General features: G+C 40.1%; 1 protein-coding gene across 1 annotated transcript in view; it reads left to right on the top strand.

The window, feature by feature from the left end:
* LOC122816453 (uromodulin-like) overlaps positions 1-23187 on the top strand; it is a 559619-nt gene that overhangs the window by 134157 nt on the left and 402275 nt on the right. Inside the window, exon 3 of the mRNA XM_044089260.1 lies at positions 10760-10807. Coding sequence (XP_043945195.1) covers positions 10760-10807 — 48 coding nt within the window. The remainder of the gene's footprint in view (positions 1-10759; positions 10808-23187) is intronic.

The following is a 23187-nucleotide window of genomic DNA, read 5'->3' on the forward strand; positions in this document are numbered from 1 at the left end:
CTTCCCACGCTCTGGAATAGAAGCCCAGTCCATGTTAGGCAGAGCCCCTCGCTGACCCTCTTCAAGAGAAATCTTGATGAGTGGATGGGAAATCGTAAATTTGCTCCTGGGATCACTTCTATGGCCCTGCTGGACAGAGGCTCAGGAATCTAGTCTAAAAGGGAGGTGAAAGCCAACACATTCTGGCTAGGCTTATAAATGCCCTAGGGCAGATAGCCTAGTACCTACCTATGAATCTATGAACCTATGAACCATAACAATTTGGGTACATGTAGCTGGTGAATACTGCAAGGCTCCACTGGATGTGTCCAAACACCGGAACCGTGACCTGAGCATCCCAAACACATGCTCTATTATATGTCTGGCATGTGCGTGTGCCTCATGATGGCATTGTTTTACAGGTGTGTGTGCATTTCTGATGGGTGTCATCAGCCATGGCCCCAGTGTGTACTCAGCATCCCCCACTAGGTGGCTGTAGGGGATGTCCCCATTGGCAAATCTCTGGTACAGCTGTGTCAGATGCCATATGTGGGAATCATCATAGCTTCCAGGGCAGCCTGCCCACACATTCAGTATAATACCCTGGGCATCACATACGACCTGGCAGTTGATGGAGGGGGATGCCCCTGCAGTTGATGTAGACCCTACCCTGCTCACCGGGTGGTGCTTTGATGCATATGTGTGTGTAGTCTATGGCACCCACTACCCCAGGCTATTCTGCTATTTGGTGGAAGAGATGCATATTGCTGGTCAACACCTCATGGCTGTTGAGGAAATGTACCTGCTCACTGGCATGTGCTGACGTGGCATCCAGGAACTGGTGGAATACTCCGGATGCTGATGCCTGTGTGATCCCCATGATATCCCCAGTTGTGCTTTGGGAGGTACCTGTGGCTAGTATACCTAGGCCTACACATACCTTGGTATCCACTGGGATGGGTTTCCCTCGGTCAGTGTGGTGTGACAGGTGTAGCCTGCACAGCTCGACACATTGATGTAGGAGGTCTCTGTCCACCCTATATCGCTCCACTATCTCCAGATCATGTAGCCCCTGGGTTACCCTGGGTCTGTACACTCTTCTCCGTCTTCTCACTGTGGGTTGTTCAGCAGCATTCACATCCTCACCACCCTCAGCCTCTTGCACATGTTGTTCTATGTTGCCTGCTGCAGCCCTTCTCATTTTGTAGGTTTGTTAGTTAAAAGTTCCCCGCTTGTATACACCGGTGGTGTAGAGTGTGGGAAAAACCAGAAGGAAAGGTGTTTGCTTAGTTTATAGTAGTGTTGTGGACTGGGCTGATTTGCTGCCTGTGTAATTGGCTGATTCTGATACATTTCACCTGCCAGCTAAGCTAGTTCGCCTTGATTACCTTCCTACTGCTGTTTTCCCTTCCCATTGCCTTCCTGTTTAAGCCCGTGTGTGCACCGCGCAGAGTGCTCAAATGTGCACACTGCTGCTATTTCCTTATTTAACCTCTTTTTTCTTCCTGTATGACCCAGTGTGCACCACGCACACCCGCTTAGGCTTTGTAACAAGTGCTAGGCAGGTTTAGACACCCCCCCCCAGCTTAGCTGTGCTTAGCTAGGAGCAACCCCGAGCCACAGGGCTCCAGTTCACTGACAGTATGCCTGACACACCATCCCATGATGTCACCTACCTCCTAGGCTTGCACCTAGCTATTCATACTCTTACATTGTTGGGACCTGCCTCATATCCTGGGGAAAACTGGTATTCACTATCCTGCCCCTCATTTGCATAGGATTACTTGCTAATGCATAGTTACATGTCTTACACTGAGCCTCCCCCCTGAGCAACCACTACTCACTGGCCATGTTGTCTTCTGCCTGCCATTGACTCGCATGGCAGAATACTGATTTTAGTTAGAATGCTTAATTTATGTTCATTTCGTTATTTTCCCCCCGATCCCATTTGCGCGCTGCTGCCCTATGCTTAAATAGCCGGGATAGGCTAATAGGAATTAAAAGTTGATTTTTTAAATTTTTGTACTGTTTGCAATGCCAATGGCCTTATACTTGGCCATTGGCATGCTTATTACATGATATGCAGCCTTTATTTGGGGCTGTCATAGCTCCGTTTTGGATTTTGCAGACATGTACTCGGTTACTAACTGAGTACATTTCTGCTGATTGCACTAGTCCTGCATGGACAGTTGCAAGCTTCCTGGATCACAAATTCACCTCATTTGCATGGATTTATCCTGCAAATGGAGTGATTTGCATAGAAGGGCTTCGTCCATGCAAGGTTAGTGCAGGAGCGCTCATGCAAGCCCCTGCAGGCTGTTCCTGGATCGCACGGCGGACGTATTGCCTGTTTGGGCTCCTGCACCAATCTCGCACACCATGCAAGCTTTTGAGAATCCAGGGGCTTATCTCTGCACTGTAGCTTCATTTTCTTGGGAAGCACTGGCATTTCCTTCCACAGATGGTAAGCCTGTTCTCTCGCTATTATGTCACATGCCCCCTGTATATTTTTTAACCATTTTTGGTGTTCTACTGCTGTCAGTAATGGTCGATGATTCACTGTTTCTGGGTCACAAGGATGTGTGAGGGGCATTTTCTTCCCTGTCATCACCTCAAAAGGTAAAATTCCTGTTTTGCTGTTAGGTGTATCTCTAATGCCCAATAGAATACCTGCCAAATATCTTACCCAATCCTTGCCTTTTTCCAAACATGCCTTTTTTAACCTTTCTTTGATTGTCTGGTTCATCCTTTCAGAAATTCCGTTGGATTGTGGATGGTACAGAACATGAAACCTGTGCTGAATCCCCAGCAATTTGCACAAATGCCACATTATTTGGCTTGTAAACTGGGGTCCATTATCTGATTCTACGACCTGAGGCCATCCCCAGTGTACAAAAATCTTTTTCCATAATGCCTCTGCTGTGGCTTTAGCTGTCATACTTTTAGTGGGAATTGCTTCTCCCCATTTTGAAAAAACATCAACCACCACTAACAGATATCTGCAGTTGGAAGGGGTCCTGCATAATCTACCTCTATAGTGGCCCATCTGCCACGAGTACTCTATGCAATTGAGATTTCTTTACATTTGCATTAGTGTATAGAAAAACAAAACATTCCTCTAGCACACCATTTTTTTAGACATGGATTCCACATTTTTTGTTTAACTATGCTCCACAATTTTTCTGTACCTATGTGGCCCAAAATCTTGTGATTGTATTTGACCAACTGTCTAGCTAGATCTCCCAGGAAATATGTTTTTTTTTTCATCTGGCATTGGATAAACAAATATTTCCTGTTTGGTATCCCCTTCCCGTATACACCTGTCCAGTTCTTCAGAGATCCCTCTTTGTTTTTGAAGGGCCTCCAAATTCTCTATTTTTACAGGTTTTGGATTTTTAACTAACATCATTTGTCTGTGTGCTCAAAAACACTCATGTGGGTATAGCCATGTATGGTGCCAAATGAACAATAACTGCTGGTAACGGATGTCTAAAGTCACATTCAAGCTGGCTCACTACTGTTAAAATTATTTAGATGGCAAGATAACAGATTCACACCATACTATCCATTGAATAGTTTATTACAAGAAACATGTATTGCAAAAGCAGTTATACTGTCTGAGTTATTTCAATTTTCTTATAACATAGCTAGAAAAAGGTCTTTGCTTCTCACAAACTGTGTCATGCCTAGGATGGATGCACACTTGATCAAGATGGCTCTAAAGAAGAACAAGCGACATCTAGCTTATATACATTTTTTGAATGGCAGCAGGCATATTTTTAGTGCCTTTTATATGTCTGATTTTTGTTCCATGTTATCTTTGCATTGGTTGGTATGTCTGGATTTTATTTTCTTCATCTCTGCATCTGGAGCCTTACAAAAGGTGTTTATTTCCTTTTGAAATGTCAAATGTCTTAACAACTTCCTTCTTTGTATGCTTCAATTTATTTACCTGATGCCATTTACTGTAAAAGATTAAGCCCACAACCACATGCATTCACTGATAAGCTAAATTAAGCATGTTTTTATACGTTTTCCATGAACTTGCTCTGAGCCACATGTATCTACTAAAATGCCAAACTAAGCATGCTTTTATACTTTTCTATGAAATTGCGCTAACAGGTGTTAAACTGTCATGTAGTTAGCTGCTGTGCTAAGCACATGTACTTTCCATATCCATTTTTAACTTTGCAGTTCAAGCCTTCCATGTTACATTTCTGCATTTAAAAAAATAACATTTCTTTTTACAAAAAGCACTTGCAAAATGTTGCAGTAAATTCCAAAAGCTCCCAGGTGGCGAATCCCAAAGAAAACATCCTTTTATTGACACAAATACAGGCTTAAGAGCTTTCGGCCATGAAAAAGGCCTTCATCAGAAACACCCATAATCCCAATGGCAAACACTTAAATATCCTTTAGTGACAAAAAATACTATTCAATTAACCAATTAATGCATTTTATACAAATAACAAATAACAAACTAAAAACACTACTATAAGACACTTATAAAAATGGCAATTTGAAGTAGTGGAAAGTAAGTATAATTTTTTCACTTTTGAAAATGAATTATTTTTACAGACAAGGGGGTAGCTATGGGGACAAGGATGGCACCCAATTATGCCAATTTAGTTACGGCTTATTGGGAGACCTTTTGATTTGTTATTATCATTTAATATTATTTTGACAGACAAATCAAAAGGGCTTGTATGAAACTGAAATCAGCTCTTTTGTTTGTGTGAATCATATGATGAAACCTAGTTTTGAGCATTTCCAAGTAGCACCAACCATAGCCTCCCTTTAAGCATAGTGTACTCCCCCTTCTTTAAGGTATGATGTAACATCTTTTTCATCTAGCAACTTAAACTTTTACCTTTCTACAGAGGTACTGAGTTGTTGCTCATTGTTTATGGATTTTCCTTGAAATGCATCTTCATTGGGATTTTATGGTCAGTAGAAAACTATGAATTTATATTGTACCTTTTCTTTATTATTTACTTTATAGGTCCATAACTGGAGTTTCTTCAGTTGAGCTGCATAGGGCATCTGTTTGAGGCCATTGATCCTCTTGATGAGGTACTTCTGTGATCTTTCCAGCTGTTGCAGGTGTCTTGTAATGTACATCCCAAATGGGGCGTTGTACTCTAAGATGGGTCTGATGAGTGATGAGTAGAGGGGTACAATGACCTTTTTTGCTCTGGATGCGAACCCTTTTGTGATTAGGTGGGCCACGTAGAAGGATTTTCTAACCACTTTGGCAATGTTATTATCAAAGGTGAGATTACTATCTACTTGGGTCCTCAGATCCCTTATTACATCTTTCATATTTAGGGGACTGCTACCTATGTTGTAGTTTATGGGTACTTTGTTTTTTCCAAAGGGGATGACTATGCACTTTTTGGCATTTAGCTTGAGGCCATGATTTTGACACCAAGTATCCGTCTCAGTGCGAACCTTTTGGAGGATGTCTCTGTCAGCCGGAGAGTCAATTATAGCCCCTAGTTTGCAGTCGTCTGCGAACTTGGGTCAGCCATAGTCCCCCTCTGCTTGCCTGTACCTCTGAAAAGTATATGCCGAACAGGAGGGGTCCTAGGACTGAGCCCTGGGGAACACCACTTGTAACCGGTTTAGAGACGAACCTAGCTCTCGCAACTGTCCCATGTGGGTTCTGTCTGTGAGCCAGTTGGCAACCCATCATGTGATGTAGAGGTTTATGTTCAGGCCGGTGAGCTTGTCTATAATACCAGAATGGGGAATGGTGTTGAAGACCTTAGCGAGGTCTAGGTAGGCTGTGTGTACCACCTTTCCCTCGTCTATAGCCTTGGTAACTGTCTCAAAGAAGTCCACCAGGTTTAGGAGGTATGATCTGCCCTTAACAAAGCCAAACTGGGAAAGGTCCAGTGTTTGGAGGTTCTCAATGTCTCTGTTAATGAGTTCCATGATGATGCGCTCCATAGCCTTGGAGACCAAGCTAGTCAGGCTTATAAGGCGATAGTTCCTGGGGTCTGTTGTGGCTCCACCTTTGTGGAGTGGAATAACCATTGCTGTGCACCACTCTATGGGTATGTAGCCTGTGGAAAGGCTGAGTTTGAACAGTGTTTTTAGGTGAGGGGTTAGTTCGTCTTTGAGCTCATGTAGGATGCAGCCTGGGACACCGTCCGGTCCCATTGATGCTGTGTTTTTGGCTTTGGATAGGACTGTTTTAACCTGAGTGTCTGTGATTTCAGGGACTCTACATTCTTCTGGTATGGTTATGGGCCCTTTTAGGGGTGAGAGGGGGGTGAAGTCTGCTTTTTCTGTCTGTGACATGGGAAGCCATTTTACATGGGAATGTGTCCTTCAAGTAAAAGTTAAGTAGTATGACCACTTTCACTGCAGTAAGCAGTGGTATGAATTATATCATAATCAATTAGCACCCAGGCAAGTGCAATGCCTGGTCAGCCACTGTCACTCAGTAACCAAATGGGGGTTACGAGTTCTAAAGTCATCAAGCATTAAATGTTGGCAGATAATGTAGTCCATTTCAATGGTCTGGTAGTCAGGGATATCAACACTCCACCACATACCTTCCAACCTCTTAGCAGAAGAAATCTGGACAAAGCCACAAATAATGGGGGGGGAGGTCAAAGGTCCAAAAATAGGGACAACTTTTAAATCTTGCTCCTATAAACTTTAGAAAGTTGCTAAAATAAAAGGTGTTTTGTTAACATACATTTTTCTGAAGGATATGAAGTCAGACTCAAATGACTGCCATTATTGAATGACTTAAAGTCCTCACTGATTTTCCAGAAAACCACAACTTTTATGAGGAATGGACCAAAAATATGAGACAAAAATCTGGACATTCTTTGCAAGTCTGGACTGTTGAGAGGTATGCTTCACAAAGACTCTTAATTCACTCAGAGATCATGGTAGCGATTTAGTATTGGCCAAAACTAACTGCTAACACTAACTTATTATCCACAGACTCACAATAAAGTCTTGCATCACTTTCAGCATTCTTGTGTCAGCTTACTTAGCCCTGCAAGGCTTGGGGTTCTCCATTTAAACGAACAATATAAATTCATTTCTATATACACCCCATGTTTTGTTTTGTTTTCTGTACAGAATTTACTACTTTGTATTGCCATAGAATTTCATTTTGTCTACATTATATGTTTCAGTAGACTGTATATGCCAGTAAGGCCTGGGTCTTTGCTGAAAAGGCCCTTGGACCAGTTCACTTACCCATTAAACAAAAGTAAGTAAATTAAATAACTAAGTAAATCAATAAATAGCTATCAGTCCCATAAAAGTGTGTAAGATATTTGCATTCCTCTTAATTAGACTTGTTGAAGGCTCATGGAATCAATTTGAAATCTTCTGGTGTGTATGCCTTTGGATATCAAGCAGAACATGCCTAGAATCTTCTTCCATAATAGTTGAGATAATTATCTGATGCTAGCAAGCTTGAAAAGTACCTGAAGCCCTATCTTTTTGACCTGTCATTTTGGCATATTTCTTATTTTCTTATTGGTCTTAAGTTGCAGCCAAAACATTTACCTTTAGTGCTAAACTGTCATTTTATTGTAATGTTGCTCTAATAAATCTGAATTTGTAAGTCAATAACTTGAAGTGCTGGCCACAAGACAAAGACATGAAGTTAGAAGTATGACACCTAAAGCAAACACATTTTGACAGAGACTGTACCAGTTTTAATTAACATTTAGAGGGATTTTGAAATAAGAAACAGGCAGACAGACGCACTCATTCACAATACTAACTCGTGAAGCAGAATAGTCCCTTTGTACTCCTCACATGATAACATTTTGTCAAAAGATAATCGTCAGTTTAGGATATACCATTGAGGCAGATCTGAAACAGTAGTATCACATGTGTTTAGCATGTCCATGCAACATGTGCATAGAAATGTGTGCATATATATCTACATATATGCATGTGGTATAGAGAGAGAGAGACTCATATTAGAACAGCATATGTCAGTAAGGCAAACTGATGATATCACTGTTTCCCTGTCATATGTAATGAATAATAACTCATCTACAACAACATTTGGTTATGGTTGTTGTTTGAATATATATTTAGCAGTTAACTTCTGTCTATTCAACCAATCCATTTTCTGAACAACTTCTCCTGAGGAGGGTTGCAGTGGTAGGAGACTGTGGCTGATAGACTGGCTTCCCCCTCAGTTTGTCATGGTGAGTACCCCAAATACATAGTGTGTCCCATGACACACACACACACATATGCAAGCATTGGCTCCTCCGTCTATGATGGTGAGTACCCCAAATACATACTATGTCCCATGACACACACACACACACACATACACACATGTGCAAGCATTGGCTCCTCAGTCTATCATGGTGAGTACCCCAAATACATACTGTGTCCCATAACACACACACACACACACACACACACACACACACACACACACACATGTGCAAGCATTGGCTCCTCAGTCTATCATGGTGAGTACCCCAAACACATACTTTGTCCCATAATATACACACACAAATGTGCAAGCATTGAAAGAGAAATTATGTTGGCATTTTGAAATGCACTTATAAAAAATATTGAAATAACAACTGCAGGAGGAAAGCAATGACTTTCTTTTCTTTTTCCATTCGGTTATCTGGAACTCTACCGCTAAATTCAGCTGTACTATATACAAAGGGTGGAAATGTTACAGAAGTGGTGTTTTAAGGTTAGGTGTAGGCTTGGGGTTAGTTGCAGGAGCTGGGTTAGGGTTAGCTTTCATTAGTAAGGGTGAGCAGGTTAGCTTAATTTCTGAGGAGGTGACAAACATATGTCTTGTGATGAATGTTGCTGAAAGCAGCAGGCTTGAGAAAGTGCAGTACTTTTTGTGAATTTATTAATGTAGTTTTCACTAGTGGGTTAGAAATGTGAAATAAGTAACAGCAAATGTATGAGGTAAATACTTTTTAAACACATTTAGTTTGTCTGTTGACATCTTCCACATCCCTCTGTTGATGAGTATGACTGTTGAATGCAAATGGCATAGTGCAGTTCATATCCCATTTTAACCACATACAGGCCAAGACAGGGAACTCATTTCATAAGGTCATCCCACCTGCTACATGGTGATGCACTGACCTCTGACTCTATATGAAGGTGCAACATCTAAACTTTCAAATTATGCTACACTAGACCTTATCTAAAGTACCTTTGCAGCAGTACTGCAGGTCATCTGCAATTTTTGGCATGCCTGCAAAAATTTCATACACTGGGGTGTTCTACTTTTGGTTCCGTCTCATTGTTGTTTACAATGTAAAAGTTACAGGACAGAAATGAATTAGGCCACATTTATGATAAGATATTAATCTGCATTGCACTGCATCACTGCCAGCTGCAACATTTGATCAAAAGAAAACAGTGTTACAGTCTGATTCAGGTGCTGTACCTCCTTAAATCAGCATGTATGCAAACACGTGTGTGTGTGTGTGTGAGTGTGTTGCTGGGTTTTTATTCCATTGTACTCTTCAGAAGTTATGATCCTTTGATGTTCTGTTTATATTCATGGTGGCTTCTATAGATTTTTTTTTTTATTGCTGAGAGCACTTGGCTATAAAATTCATAGCATGGTATGGATGGTTATTTTTAGTTAAAGTTGATTGCTAATCTGCATTTTGTTTGAAGTCAATGGCTCCAATATTTTCTAACAAAAGGTGTATAACTATCCCCATGTTTGACAACATGGTTACTGAAATGTAAATGAATACAGTAAAATCTTTATTCTTGCATAGTTTGGCAAACATTTAAATGAACTTTTAGTTTCTTGATGTATGCAAAGCAGGCAACTTTTGTTTTCTTCTTTAAATGAAACAGTATTAAGCTCTATAGAGTAAACGTACTGCTGGTCACAGATTTCACACTGTGTACAGAAACTTAACTCTTCACTGCAGTTTCTAATTGAAACAGAATTATGTTAAGGCAGATCCTCAACATATTAATTCATGCTATGACTTGGTCACCGTAATGGCATGATATGCTTCAGTGTAAGGGCAGCTTTGTGAAGGATGCAGTCTGTGCGTGACTCTTGCGACTTCTATATTAAAACTGTCAGTTATGCTAATATTTACCCTAACTATGGAAGATCTTCACTCATGGAAAAAAATATTGCATTGCTGTTATAAATTATAGCGCAATGTTGAAGTGGCTTTCGCAGTGCACGAGTGAAAGATTATAAGTAAAGCTATAAGTAAATAAGATAAATGCTTGGTAAAAGAAGTGATATACTTAGGCACCTTGGAAACTGGAGTCAGTGAGGATATAGTGAAATGGATTGTCACAATAGTGTCCTGTGTAATGCTGTAAAGGTAGTTACAGAAGCATTTTATATAAGAAAAACACAGTGGAGGTATGAATTTGTAATGCTTAATGGTATTATCCACATAATTATGATTTTCTGTTAATTCTTTCATATGTTTATATGCATTATGAACCTCTGTGACCTCCCGTGGTTTCACTATAACTTTTACAACTGGTAGCATTGACTGGTTACATTATAATCCCTGGTATTCCAAAAAAGAGGTCACCATGGTTGCTAGTCTAAAATAAGGATGACAGAAAGCTCTGTTATTTCTGCTATACTGACTGCCATGAACCCCCTCATCAGATTTTTATCAATCTGTCTGAATTTCCTTGTATAGCTACTATACCTGCAATAATTCCTTGGTGAACCTGCCATGTACACTTATTTCTCTGATGTAATGCTACTAACTAGAGTGACTCAAGTTTCTTTTTTCTTTTTCTGCAGATGTATCAAGTTTAGCTCAAGTCAGAAGTTCCTGTGACAAAGAGATAGGTAGGTTGCTTTTTTTTGTCCTAAAGTCCTTGAGGTGATGAAGACTCACATTTGACTAAAGTAACAGCAATGTCTGCAGCTGATACATTTCTTTTTCAGATTTTAACACATGCTTACTATAACTCTTGACTGCTCAGTTTTAAACATAGTTGCATTCCAAATCAATCTCTCTACTAACAAAATAAAAGTTTCAGCATCTTTAGGGTCAGTCTGAAAAACCCAGTTTCTTAAGAGAAACCTTCCAGTTATGAAACTTTTGAACTTTGGTTTCAGATGTCGCACCAGTTCAAGCGAACAGTGCTTTCTAATTTTTTGGAGCCCTGATATTCAGTACCTCCCATGACCCCATGACTATGAAGGCTTTTAAAGGTTCACCAGTTAGCTGGGCTGAGAAGATTCTGTCCCAATTAGTTTAGTCGCATTCAGTCAAAGGCTGCCTGGTATGCTTCATGGACTTCCTGCCTGGTTAGTTATTTATTAGGGGTCTATATTACCTTATCGAAAAACGTCTTCATTGAACACCTGTTTGTCGACCAATAAAACAGCAAACTCCCAAATCTGTGAGCAGCCACTTCAGCGAATTTTTTCCCAGGGAAAAAAATCGCTTGGCCAACCAAAAACCAAACAAACTTTCAAACTCTACAAACTGAGGGGCTTCACCCCCTACACCACCCCTAACTAAATATACCAACTCTGAGATTGCAGTACAGTGGGTAAAAGGGCAAATTCCCGATGATGGCCAAGCATTTTTTCCCTTGGGAAAAAAATTAATTGAAGTGGCCATTCAAAGATTTGGGAGTTTGCTATTTATTGTTCGATGAAGATGTTTTACAATAAGGTAATATAAACCCCGTTTATTAGGTGTTAGTGTCTTTTGTATTGTCATGGAAATGGAAATTACCACTATTAGCTTGGCTACAGCAGCAATAATCTGCTGCAGTTTCTCTATGGCAATCATCTTGGCAAATACAGGTGCACTACACAGAAATGCTCTGAGCACACACTACAAGACTGCTCTCTTTCCACTTGTGGAAAAATGCACACTAATGACATTTTTGCAGGAGGTGAAGATGAAAGGCATGCACAGAAAATCTTTTTTGTCATAAAAATGCCAAATATGCCTATTGCACCCACCGCCATGGAATAAAATAATGCAGCAGAGGCTGCCATTACATACGATAATGTGTTTCTGTTAAACAGAGATATTGAATGCTGGTGAAAACTGTTTTTATGTACACAGATGAAGCTAAAGAAATTATACACATCAACTCAGTCTTTCATACCAATTTTAACATAGGACAGAAAGTGCTTTCAAACACCTTTCATCTTTCTGGATTCCTGCTGGAAGTTGTTCAGGCTTCTTCCAGTTGTTTCAAAATGTCTCTCCTTTGCTGCAGCATACTCCTCAGGGCCACTTTTCCTGGCTCAAACTCCCCCAGGATTGAGAGGCCAACTTCTCTGAGATGGCTGATTTCAGCATTCCCCTTATACACCATTGGCAGGCTTCATTGGCCAAAACTGTGAGGGAATCATCTCTAACTATTACAACAAGGCCCCTGTCTTTTGTAAAAATAACAGCTCTATTGAAGTTACAGTTTTATTTAAAAAAAATGGCATACTGATGAATATGATCGGTTTTCGTATCATAACCAGTTTATGATTTTGAGACATGGATATCAAGAAATTCAGTTTGAGAGTAGAAGTAAACAAAACTCAAGTGTTGAATCTTGACGGTATCATGAATATCATAATCAATAGATTTGGTTCACCATTTTTTGTACTGCAGCTAGATTATTTATGAAGCAGAAACAGTTAAAGAGATGCCATACCCCAGATGGTCAGAAAGAGTTCCTTTGCCTGTGACTAATCTTCCTTTGTGAGAAATGAATTAAGATATTTTCCAAAACAAGAAAAGTATTTTACAGATGTTAGTTTTGTTTTTTTCAAAGTGGTTTGGGAAGGAAATTGGTTTAACCAAGTTATATGAAGGTGGGGGTTATTTCAATCCTCGGTCAGTCTGTTCATTGATGACCAAGATGGGAAGTGACCTTTAGTCAAGGTATAATTCCAGAGAATAGTCAGTGGCCATATAACCATTAATATAAATTCTGAGGTCTCTTTCTATAAGACTGAGTACTGACTTAGCCTCAGATATGAAATATCTATGAAACCTTATCCAGTGACTCCACAAGGAAATGCATAGCATCTGCCCCCTTTTACCCACTTTGTCTTATACAGACCCTACTTTTCCAGCCTACATTGTACTTAACTAGCTAAACTTGAACAGACTTACAATACTATTGCTAAATTTGCCACAAACACTCCAACCCAGCTACGTCACTGCATCTCATTAAAACAACTTAACTGGCTTGAATATCTTAACTTCCTAAAACAGGCTTAACCGAAACTAGCCCACAAAATTCTTTATACCCCCCCAAAATTCCATTCTCTAGCTTCCCTATTGACATGATACTCCCCTCTGCATTTACTCATCCACTTTAATCATGAAATACATTTCTAACTTTAGTCACCACCTAAACAGCTCTCATGGTAATGCCCTGACTGTGCCTTAAAACATTGGAACTCCTTCCCATCATCCCTCTGTGCAGTCGGCGATTGTTATTACCTTAAAGCCTTACTTAACTCTCGCTCCATGAGAAGTGGACCTGTCACTGCTCATCCTCTCCTTGATGACTATACTTATTTTCTTTCCTTAAACTCCTATATCTCTTATGCTACCTGACCCTCCCTAACCTTCCCCTCAGTCCCTTATTGTATTTTTTGTTCTCCCTTTTCTTCATTGCTCACTCCTCTGATACCCCTCTTCACTCCTCATTTATCTACCCTGAATGTTTGCAAATTATGTATTATCACAGCATCAAATGAGTAAAGTGTTTATGTGTATATACAGTAAATCCCAGTACTATCATTCTCCAATGTTTATATTGTAAATACTTCTATTTTTCAACAAATATATTAGATCTTCTTACTTTTACATGTAATTCTTCATCAAGTACTTTTTGTTTCTTCACTGACATGTAACTGTTTTGAACCTAATTGTGTCTTTTAATGATTGTACACATTTTTGGAGTTTTTCTCCATGGGCTTCCACTGAAAAGAGGCTTTTAGTCCAATCAGACTTTCCCAGTGAACATATACAAATGCAGATAAATAAATATATGAACAATAACAACCTCTGATTACAGGTAGGTGTCATCATACAATACTTGGTCTTTTCATCGCTTTTTTGATAGTCTGAGTGAAGTTTGCAGTTGTCTTTCAGTAAAACATACATAAAAAACTGCAATAAACCAAGTTAAATGTAACTACTATTTATTTTAAAAGGGTAACATTTCTAACTGTTGCTTCCAGAAATTCTTGCAGCATGTAAAATGTACAGAAGGTAAACAACGAGTAAGCATCCGCAGTTGTAACTTTTTTAGCACAAATGCAACAGAAAGCCTCGAAAACTGACATATTCTGTGTGCTCATTGGCACTGGTAGAGTTTTCTTTTCAAGAATTACCTTATCAATCTCTTCCCAGCGATATGTGACTGAAAAAAAAAAAAACAGAAATATTTATGTAGGCGGGAAATACAGAATCTAAGACTTTTAAGTTGAGAATGCAGTTGTAGAAATCATTCAGTTTATGCCCTGCTTCTGAAAGCAGTTGGGCTTTGCCTGAAATGCACTAAGAGCTTTTTTCTAACTATGGTTCAAGCAACCTGTGCTAGGTTAGCTGCTAGGGATCTTGACAGTGCAGGCAAGGAGGAAGAGACTGCCTATCAGGAAAGGTGCATATTTGAATGAGCTCTTTCTGAATGGGAGATGGAGCTTAGGTAATGAGATTGCCAGGCTGGGCATGTGCACTTTTGAAAAGTTTTTTGTGCTGTGCGCATTTATTTGTAGAGTGCCACCATTTCAGAGTATTCCTTACGCTGTGCAGATTTATTTAGCAAAGTGCAGTCATTTTGGAAGAGATTCAGTGTGCTGTATACAGTTTATTTGCAAAGTGCAATAATTTTGAAATGTTTCTTACTCTGAGCTTCTTCTGCCCAGTTTATTCGCAAAGCCCATTCATTTTGAAATGTTTTTTACACTGATAAGAGGTGGATGTTCATCGTGTTACACTGCTGCAGTCATCACACTTGGGTTATCCTGCAGTCAGAATTCAGGCATGAATTTCTGGCATATGTATATGTGTGTATGCTCGTACATGATTGCAATAATCTTCACTAATGTGTGTTAATATGACAGAGGCATTTCGCAGACCAAGTCCACTTGTATTTGATCATAATATCGCAGAGAATTGGAAAGTATTTGAACAGAAATACGGTATTTTTATACAAGCAGCTTTTTCTGACAAAGATGCATGCACCAGGGCATTCATTTTGCTTAACCTAGCAAGTCAGAGGCCACTCGCTGAAGAGCTTTAATTTGTGTATGCACCAGCAATATATGCAGTAGAGGGAGAAAACAATCATATTGTTGTACTGCCTGAATCAAGGGAAGACCCCGAGTGCTTGAAATATGAATTTAGGGAAATGTGCAACTCCCAGACAAATGTTATATTAGAGAGGCACTTATTTTACACAAGAGACCAAAAGCCAGGAGAAACATTTGCAGCTTACACTACTGCTTTAGGAAACAAGGCTAAAAAGTACAGGTTTGGTGATTTGAAAGATGAGTTGTTAAAGGACAGGCTTGTGGTGTTAACAATACTGCAGTGAGAAAGATTTTGCTTCATGACAGTGATTTAATGCTGAGCAAAGCTATAGAGATTTGTCAAATCCATGAGCTCACAGAAAGGCACACAGGTATGCTTGCAACTGATAAAAGCATGGTTGCAGCAGGCTCCAGAGCAAACGTAGACAGTATGCAGCATGTGGCTAGCTGAAGCAGGGCTAAGTACATGGCAGCTGCAGCCCCTGTGGATGTGGCAGGGAAAACCCATAGCTTTCCAGCAAGTTCTAAGACTAGCTCAGTAAAATGGACATGCTCAGTGAAGTACAAGGGTGAGTCAACAAAACCCAAGCCCAGCTTTATTGTTAACTGTTGTAATTGTGGTGCCAATCATGAGTCTAAAATAGAAAAGTGCTTAACATTTGGCCAGCAATGTCACAAGTGTAAAAAATGGAAACATTTTCCAAAGTTTTGCAAATCAAGCAAACCTCACTCAGTTATAAAAAAGGGTCACTTAAAAAAACAAGTTGATCATGTAGAAAGCTGCAACTCTTTCTATGTAGATGGTGCATCAGTGGTTGGTGAAAGTATTAATGCAGTAGATTTACTGGCAAAAAATGAAGTGTTTTGTACTGTCCTGATCAATGGTAAACCCACAGAGCTCCAAGTAGACATTGGTTCGAAGGTTAATGTTATGTCAGGAGAAACATCTGCTAAGGTGAGAGCTGGTGAGCAACTTAATTTGGCTAACTGTGCAAAACTTGTTGCTTATGGAGATGAAGAAATTCAAACTGAAGGCTCAGTAATGCTTTCATGCTATTCGGCTGAGAACAGTTACAGCTTGCAATTCTATGTAGTTCAAAGACCTGTGCAGTCATTGTTGGGTCTCAGAGGCAGTTTGAGAATGAAACTGCTTTCTTTTACCAAAGAAGTCCATCATGTTAGCACTTGGCCTAGTTTCACTGATGCTACTTTCTCAGAGTATGATGATGTTTTCGATGACAAGCTAGGCAAGTTGTATACTCCATGAAAGTAGACCCAGAGGTCAGTCCAGTGGTTAGATCAGGAAGGAGAGCTCCGGATAGCTACGCAGAACAAATTCAAGGCCCAGCTGGATAAAATGATGAGGCAAGGTGTAATTTGTCCAGTTACACAACCAACAGAATGGGTATCTTCCATAGTAGCTGCCCACAAAAAGAGTTCAGATGAAATCAGAATATACATTGACCCAAGAGACTTGTACAAAGCATTAAAGAGACCTCATCATCCTATGCATATAGTCAAAGAAGTCACAGCCTTGATGCCAAATGCTACTGTTTTTTTTTCCTGGATGAGAAGAGTTCATTTTGGCAAATGATGCTTGATCGCATATCTTCACTACTGACTATATTCAGTACTCTAGTTGATGTAAATTTCTCAAGATGCCTTTTTGAATTAAGTCTGCGCGTGGTCTTTCAGTGTGCAGTGGAGTAAACTTTTTCAGGTTATCCATGTGCTATAATAGTAGATGATTTATTGGTTGGAGGCAATGGTGAAGCAGAGCATGACAGAATCCCGAAAAAAAGTTCTAGACAGAGCACGTGAAATGAATTTGAAGCTCAATCCTCTGCAGTGTAAATTCAGACTACCAGAAGTTACATATGTAGGTCATTTATTCACTAGTATTGGCTTACGACCTGATCCATCTAAGCAAGCAGCCATTCTTGAGATGCCAGCAGAGGACAATGTCCAAGCCCTAAAGCATTTCCTTGGTAAGGTTAACTATTTGGCAAGTTTATACCAGACTTTAGTGAGTTGACAGCACCTTTAAGGGAGCTGACGTGCAAAGATGTTGCTTGATCATGGTTGGAACAACACCAGAGAGCATTTGATGACCTCAAGAAGAAAATTGCTGCCCCACCTACATTAAGATACTATGATGTCAGCAAACCAGTAATTCTTTGTTGTGATGGTTCAAAGTTTGGTCTTGGTGCAGTTGCTCTTCAAGAGGGCAGACCAGTAGCCTATACACCTCAAACTCTTACCCAAACTTAGATGCAGTATGCTCAAATTGAGAAGGAACTTTTAGCATTTGTATTCGCATGTTCAAAGTTTCATGATCATAGTTATGGCCAAGCTATTCAGACTGAGACTGATCATTAACCTCTAGTCACTATTTTAGAGAAACCTATGCATACCATTCCAGCAAAATTACAAAGAATGATGCTCAGATTGCAAACGTACAACTTCAAAATGGTCTACACAAAAGGCAGACTTCTTTATCTGGCTGATACCTTATCCAGATTGCCCAGAAATACAGTGGAACAGCTTGATGAAGAGAATTTTGACTTCAATGTTATGGAAGTGAGTAATTTTTCTACCATGAGACTTGATGAGCTGAGAGATCATACAAACACTGATCCAGTATTGAAAAGCTGAACCCCTTCATTGATGTTGGATGGCCATCAAAGCAATCCTGTATACTGCCTGAAGTACAACCTTATTTTGCTTACAGAGATGAGATGTTGTTGGAAGACGGCATCATTTTCAAAGGTCCTAAAGCTGTTGTTCCTACTCCCTTACAACTTGAATATATACAGATTTTACATCGTGGCCACCCAGGTTCTGATTCTACCAAAAGAAGGGCGAGAGGACTAGTATTTTGGCCTTCTCTAGCAAAAGACATCAATAAAGTATTTTCTTCTTGTTCAGTATACAATAATAATAAACCACATTTACAAAAAGAGCCACTTCAGCTAAGCCAAATTCCTGAACTACCTTAACAGTAGCCACTGACATATCTGAGTGGGAAAATCAGCATTACTTAGTGTTTGTAGAGTCTTATTTGAACTGGTTTGAGATTGATTTGCTACCTAACCTAATGTCCATTGCTGTTATTACTAAGATGAAACATAATTTCTCAGTCCATGGTAGTCCACATAAAGTTATTTCTGACAACGGTACCCAGTTTTCCAGTCAATTGTTTCGGAGATTAACTAAAGAGTGGGAGTTTATCCGTGTTACTAGTAGTCCCCAATACCCACAATCAAATGGCCTTGCTGAATGTACAGTACAGAGTGCAAGGCAATTACCAGAGAGGTTAAAGCATGACAACACTGATATCTTCTTGAATTTACTTAATCTCAGAAATATACCCCTCCCTGACAACTTACTTGGCTCGCCTACTCAGAGACTTCTATCTGGGCATACCAGAACAACCTTGGCTATCAACTTGAACTTGCTGGTGCCTAAAGCTAAAGACAACAGAGCAATCAAAGCCCAACTATTCAGAAAGCATTCTTTCCAGAAGTCCAGTTATGATAAAATGAGCAGATCTCTTCATCCACTGAAAAAAGGAGAGACATTGAGGATACAAACCACAAAAGGCTTTGAATGGATTGGTCAAGTGACAGGTATGTGTGTCGAGCCCAGATCCTACTTCGTAGAGTCAGGAGGTATAGATTACAGGAGGAATCGCAGACATCTCATTCTTGTTGCAGAACCAATACTGCAGCATTATAGCTGTGATACAGACTCTAGATCTCAGAGCAATCCATACGTTGCTCCTACTGAAGAACGTGTCTCAACACCTACTTCAGGTCCTGATGTCCCCAAAGTTGAACTTTCAGTAAAGACAATCTCTGTTGCTAGATCTAGTTCTAATTTCTATGTCACACAATCTGGTCATATTTCTAGACCCAGTGTGAAATACACAGCAGCCTGGATGTAGTTATTTATGTGTATATAGTTTTGTATAACTTCATGTCAAAGATTTATTTCTGTACAATTGCATGTCAATCAATATTGTCATTTATCCAGGTACTATTTCTCAGAGAGGCAGGATGTAGTGGGTGTGCTGTATTTTTAAGAAGCATTTCAAAGTGTGGCACGTGCATATAAATAGCAAGTACGTGCAGGCAGCAGTGCCATTTTGAGAGAGCAGCCAGAGTGTGAACATATATGAGTGTGGTAGTCAGTCTGTTTATAAGTTTATATAAGTTTAAGTTACTAAGCCTCAATCCTGATGTATTTGTATATAATAAAGCTGAGTGAACAGAACCCACAACTGTTCATCTATTTTATCCTGACCAGATGAGCAACAAGTGGTATGGCAACATCTTATGACATAGTTGAGGCCACAATCACTGGTACTTGACATACTCTTAACCTCCACATACTCTTCCCTCAGCATGCCAATATCTGAGTGCAATGACCATTTGTTGACGTACCTTTCCAAGTGGTACTGGCAATTGCACATGACAGTTTGGTCCCTCACAAGGGTACTTCACGTCTTCAGCATGTGTTCAATGGGGATTGTCTGCAATGCATGTCATTGTTGCCTGTGGCTTATAGACTGCTCAGAGGTGATCTTTGCCTTTCATACAGGGCTGTGTGACCCTGCTTGATTGCATATGCTGCCTATCTGTAGGAAGCATAGTAGATGGATGACTCACTGTAAGGACATTAACCTAGTATGTGACGTTAATACTACATGCTTGTGGGAGAGATTTGTCTAGCAGACTTAAACACAGCCTTGAAACAGAACCCTGCCTAATGGCACACAGAGCACCTCAGCACATGCCATCTGTATGATTGGTTGGGCGACCGTCATTTCAACACTGGGTGTCTGCCTGTGTCCCTCTTGGTCTGGGGCAATATGTGCTGATCCTATAACTACATGTTTAAAGTTGTCTATGATTGTGAGGGCTATATGGCCATTATGCTCGTTACGTTCAAACATCCTATGGTTCTATAACATGATGCAAAATGCTCTAACAGGGTCTCACACAAACATGGCTACATTGAGGGTAGCATCACTTCCAATTACTGCATACAGGACATATCAAAGCACACATGTAGTGCAAGTTAGCTGTATGTAGATGAGAACACTTGCATATGTAATGGTACACACTACAGATCACAGTACGTGTTGCATGCAACATACCTCATGTTTGCTAGTACTATCAGTTTAGGACATATTATGCCTGATGACATAAGCAGGTCTTGTTGTGGTCAGTCCTTTGGGGGGGGCTACATCACCTGCTACAAATAAAACACTGCAAAACCCTACCTATTTCTAAGTTACCAAGGTTATCATATTTATGCCATATGGACATACACACACCAAATAACCTGGAGTAAGATTAGAACCCCTGCCTATCAATATTATACATTATAACTCACAGTACGTATCACACACACCATGGCTTAAGTCGGTGCTACACTTTCAGCTGGTAGTCTTAAGGTGGAGGACATCATCAGGCCCTGTAGAAGAGGGCAGTTTGGAAGCCAGCAGCAAGTTTCAGGGCCAGAAAGTGCATAACAATTGCAGGTGGATAGTCCATCAGGGCATGTCCATTATTTTGCAGCGGGATACACACATAGACACACACACACACACACACACACACACACACACACACACACACACACACACACACACACACACACACAGGGCTGGAGTGAGATTAGAACCCCAACCTATTAAGTCTTATAAACTACAGATCACAGTACTTATTGCACGCATAACAGGTTAAGTCTGTTATATGTGTGACTACAGGCACAGTACTTGTGCATTACACAAACTAGGCTTGTGTTGAACAGCATCTGTGGTCTGCAGAGTGATATTGCTTCATACTGTTATCTGCATCTAGTATCCTAGCAGTGAGATAACTGTTATTATCCTAGCTATGTGTGTACAGTTACCAGTATGGCCATATGTGGTTATTTGCACTTATATAGGAAAACCTGTGGGCAGGAACAATGTGTCCTGTCCATGCGTGCATTGACAACATTATACATTACACCACCTGCTCACCTGTGTCTGTCTACGTAGTGACATACAGCAGGCACAGAGGTCTGTAAGTAAGTGGATTATGTACTGTTGCACCCTTAGTTTGGATCCTTTGAGCAGCAGTATGGATGTGTGATAGTGCAGATTTACTCACCATTGTCCTCCCTGTGGTTGTGGGGGTTTCCTCCGGGTGCTCCAGTTTCCTCCCACATCCCAAAGACATGCTGTAGGTGGATTGGACATGCTAAATTGGCCCTCAGCGTGACTGCGTGCATGTGTGTGCCTTCTGTGAAAGGTTGAGCGCCTGACTGGCAACTCGACACCATAAAACACTACTGCCAATCATGAGCAGACAGGTGATCCGCTGTGATGACCCCTAACTGGGAAAATTCGAAAGAAGAAGAATTAGGGTATGTAGGACAATACAGACGTCCACAAATATATTTCTGTATATAACAGGGATGTATATATAAATGCAGCTGTGTGCGTACGATATGTATATGTGTTATGTAGATATATGGGGAGAGTCTATGTATCATTTTAATATAAATATATATATATATATATATATATATATATATATATATATATATATATATTGGTATATATCAATTTGACACTACATAGTGATAGATATACTATGTATGTGAGAGAGAAATAGTGACGGATATGTGTATATATATATATATATATATATATATATATATATATATATATATATGTCTGTATGTATAGACATATTTATACATAACAGGTCATTTTGTTTAAGGGGCAACAGAATTGCACTCATTTTAACTGAATGTATGGGCATGCCTAGTGGGACTGTCAGAACTTATAAAGTGACTCCAGGCCACACCTACCTGTACTCCAGTATGTGATTTTGTGTGTTACAGACATTGACATCTATCCCTGTTTCTGCAGTACTATACTTCACTCAAAATGTCCATGGCATTCCTCAGCTGTCTGTGACTAAGGTTCATAATGTTACACCACACACAGACTGACCGTCTGCATACCTCTCAACTGTACAGATTTTCACAGAATGTCCAAATTTTTGCTTCATATTTATGGTCTGTTCCTCATAAAATTTGTGGTTTTCTGGTAAATTATTGAATATTGAAGTCACTAAATAATACTAAATAAAGACAAACATTTAAGTGTCAGATATCCTTCAGACAGTATGTAATGATGCAAAACCTTTAATTCTAGGAACTTTTTAAGTTTATAGGAACAATATTTAAATTCCATTCATATTTTTGGGCATTTGTCCCCTATTCTTTCTGGCTTTGTCCGGATTTCTTGCACTAAGAGGTTGAGAGGTATGACAGTCTGTGAAAACACCAACATAATAATACCTCACATGCAAAAGATGAGAATACTTCTAGATTAGAACCATCAACACCATCACCCATGCTAAATTCCCTAGTCCACTCAGCCACACAGGCTGCCAGACAGACAGGAGTCATTCATCACACAATCAACAGCATAAATATGTTCGTTGTTATTCCTGCCTTACATGAGACATACAACATGTGGTTGAGTTCTATGTTACAGCCCTGAGATTGCCTGGACTGCTGATATACCATTGCTGACTTACTGTTAAAGCAGTTATATGGGAACACTGCTGTGTTGGGGGTGGGGGGACAACAGTACATGATCTGCTGGGATAGACAGTAGTCCAAATATCATGAGAACCCACTGATGTTCATCGTGTTACACTGCTGCAGTCATTACACTTGGGTTATCCTGCCATCAGGCGGTCCTGCAGTCGGCCAGAGTTCCAAAGTCTTGGTCCGGCATCGGTTGCTGTCGCCTCTTCCCTGACGTCAGTGCGCCAGGGGTATATAAGATGCATCCAACGCCATTTTCTTCAGTCTTTCTTGCCGCGCGGTGCCCGAAGCAAAAGCAGTTCGCAAGTGCCGGT

The sequence above is a fragment of the Protopterus annectens genome, chromosome 12.part0, assembly GCF_019279795.1.
Source record: "Protopterus annectens isolate FY-2018-M chromosome 12.part0, PAN1.0, whole genome shotgun sequence".
NCBI lineage: Eukaryota > Metazoa > Chordata > Ceratodontiformes > Protopteridae > Protopterus > Protopterus annectens.